Here is a 927-nt window from a genome sequence, read left to right on the forward strand (position 1 = left end):
GGAGTCATGGGTTTAATATGCACGTTTTATTTTTTTTTTGAATGCCAACTGAAATAAATATGTAACTTTAAACAAAACTTATTTATTTTTTAAGTAATCTCTACACCCAACATGGGGCTCAAACTCAACCCTAAGAGTCCCATGCTCTGTGGACTGAGCCAGCCAGGTGCCCCTAAAATTGTAACTATTTAAAACATATTTGATCATGGGGAGGCTGATGGTTCCTGCAAGTGTGGAGGGCGAAGTGACCCCCGCAGGAGTGAGGGGCTGCCACGACCATGGGACGCGAGTCTGGGAATCTGACACGGATGTGGCATGTGATCACCTACAGCTTGTCGCCCTCTGAGCGACACATCTTCTGGCGCTGCTTCAGCCAGGGCATCCCCAACATGCTGCTCCGCTCACGGGCGTGCATTCTTCACATTGTGCCATTTGTAGTGTTTTATCCGGTCTACACATGGGGGACCCAGGAGTTTGAGAAATCCAACAGGAAGAATTCAGCTGCCTATGAAAATGATAAATGAGCCACTCATCTGGATAATGGTTTCCTGCATAGGAAAGACCCTTCTCTGGGAGAAAAGTCTACATTATAGTATTTTTTAAAAGCTTTTATTTATTTATTTGAAAGAGAGAGAGCAGAGAGAGAGAGCACACAAGGTGGGATGAAGGGCAGAGGCAGGAGAAGAAGGCAGGGAGCCTGATGTGGGGCTCCATCCCAGGACTCTGGGATCATGACCTGAGCTGATGGCAGATGCTTAACTGACTGAGCCACCCAGGCGCCCCTACATTATAGTACCTTGAAGGCGTAATAAACTTCTTATGGACTGAAAAAAAATTGCGCTCACACATCATTAAAATTATCCCTAGGATAGTGCTAGTCATACCCCATTCTGTAAAACGACCATAGGAAATTACTGGAGAAGCCCT

General features: G+C 45.8%; 1 protein-coding gene across 1 annotated transcript; it reads left to right on the plus strand.

The window, feature by feature from the left end:
• The first annotated feature begins 224 nt into the window (after positions 1–224).
• Positions 225–524, plus strand: LOC116640699 (cytochrome b-c1 complex subunit 8-like). The gene has a single exon (XM_032417858.1). The coding sequence runs from the start codon at positions 279–281 to the stop codon at positions 522–524; it is 246 nt and encodes an 81-aa protein (XP_032273749.1). The 5' UTR covers positions 225–278.
• Positions 525–927: the final 403 nt, after the last annotated feature.

This window comes from Phoca vitulina, unplaced genomic scaffold (assembly GCF_004348235.1).
Source record: "Phoca vitulina isolate PV1807 unplaced genomic scaffold, GSC_HSeal_1.0 scaffold2, whole genome shotgun sequence".
NCBI lineage: Eukaryota > Metazoa > Chordata > Mammalia > Carnivora > Phocidae > Phoca > Phoca vitulina.

What these genes read in the sequence shown, in the direction of transcription:
- LOC116640699 (XM_032417858.1), top strand. Translation starts at nt 279, where the DNA reads ATGGGACGCGAGTCTGGGAATCTGACACGGATGTGGCATGTGATCACC.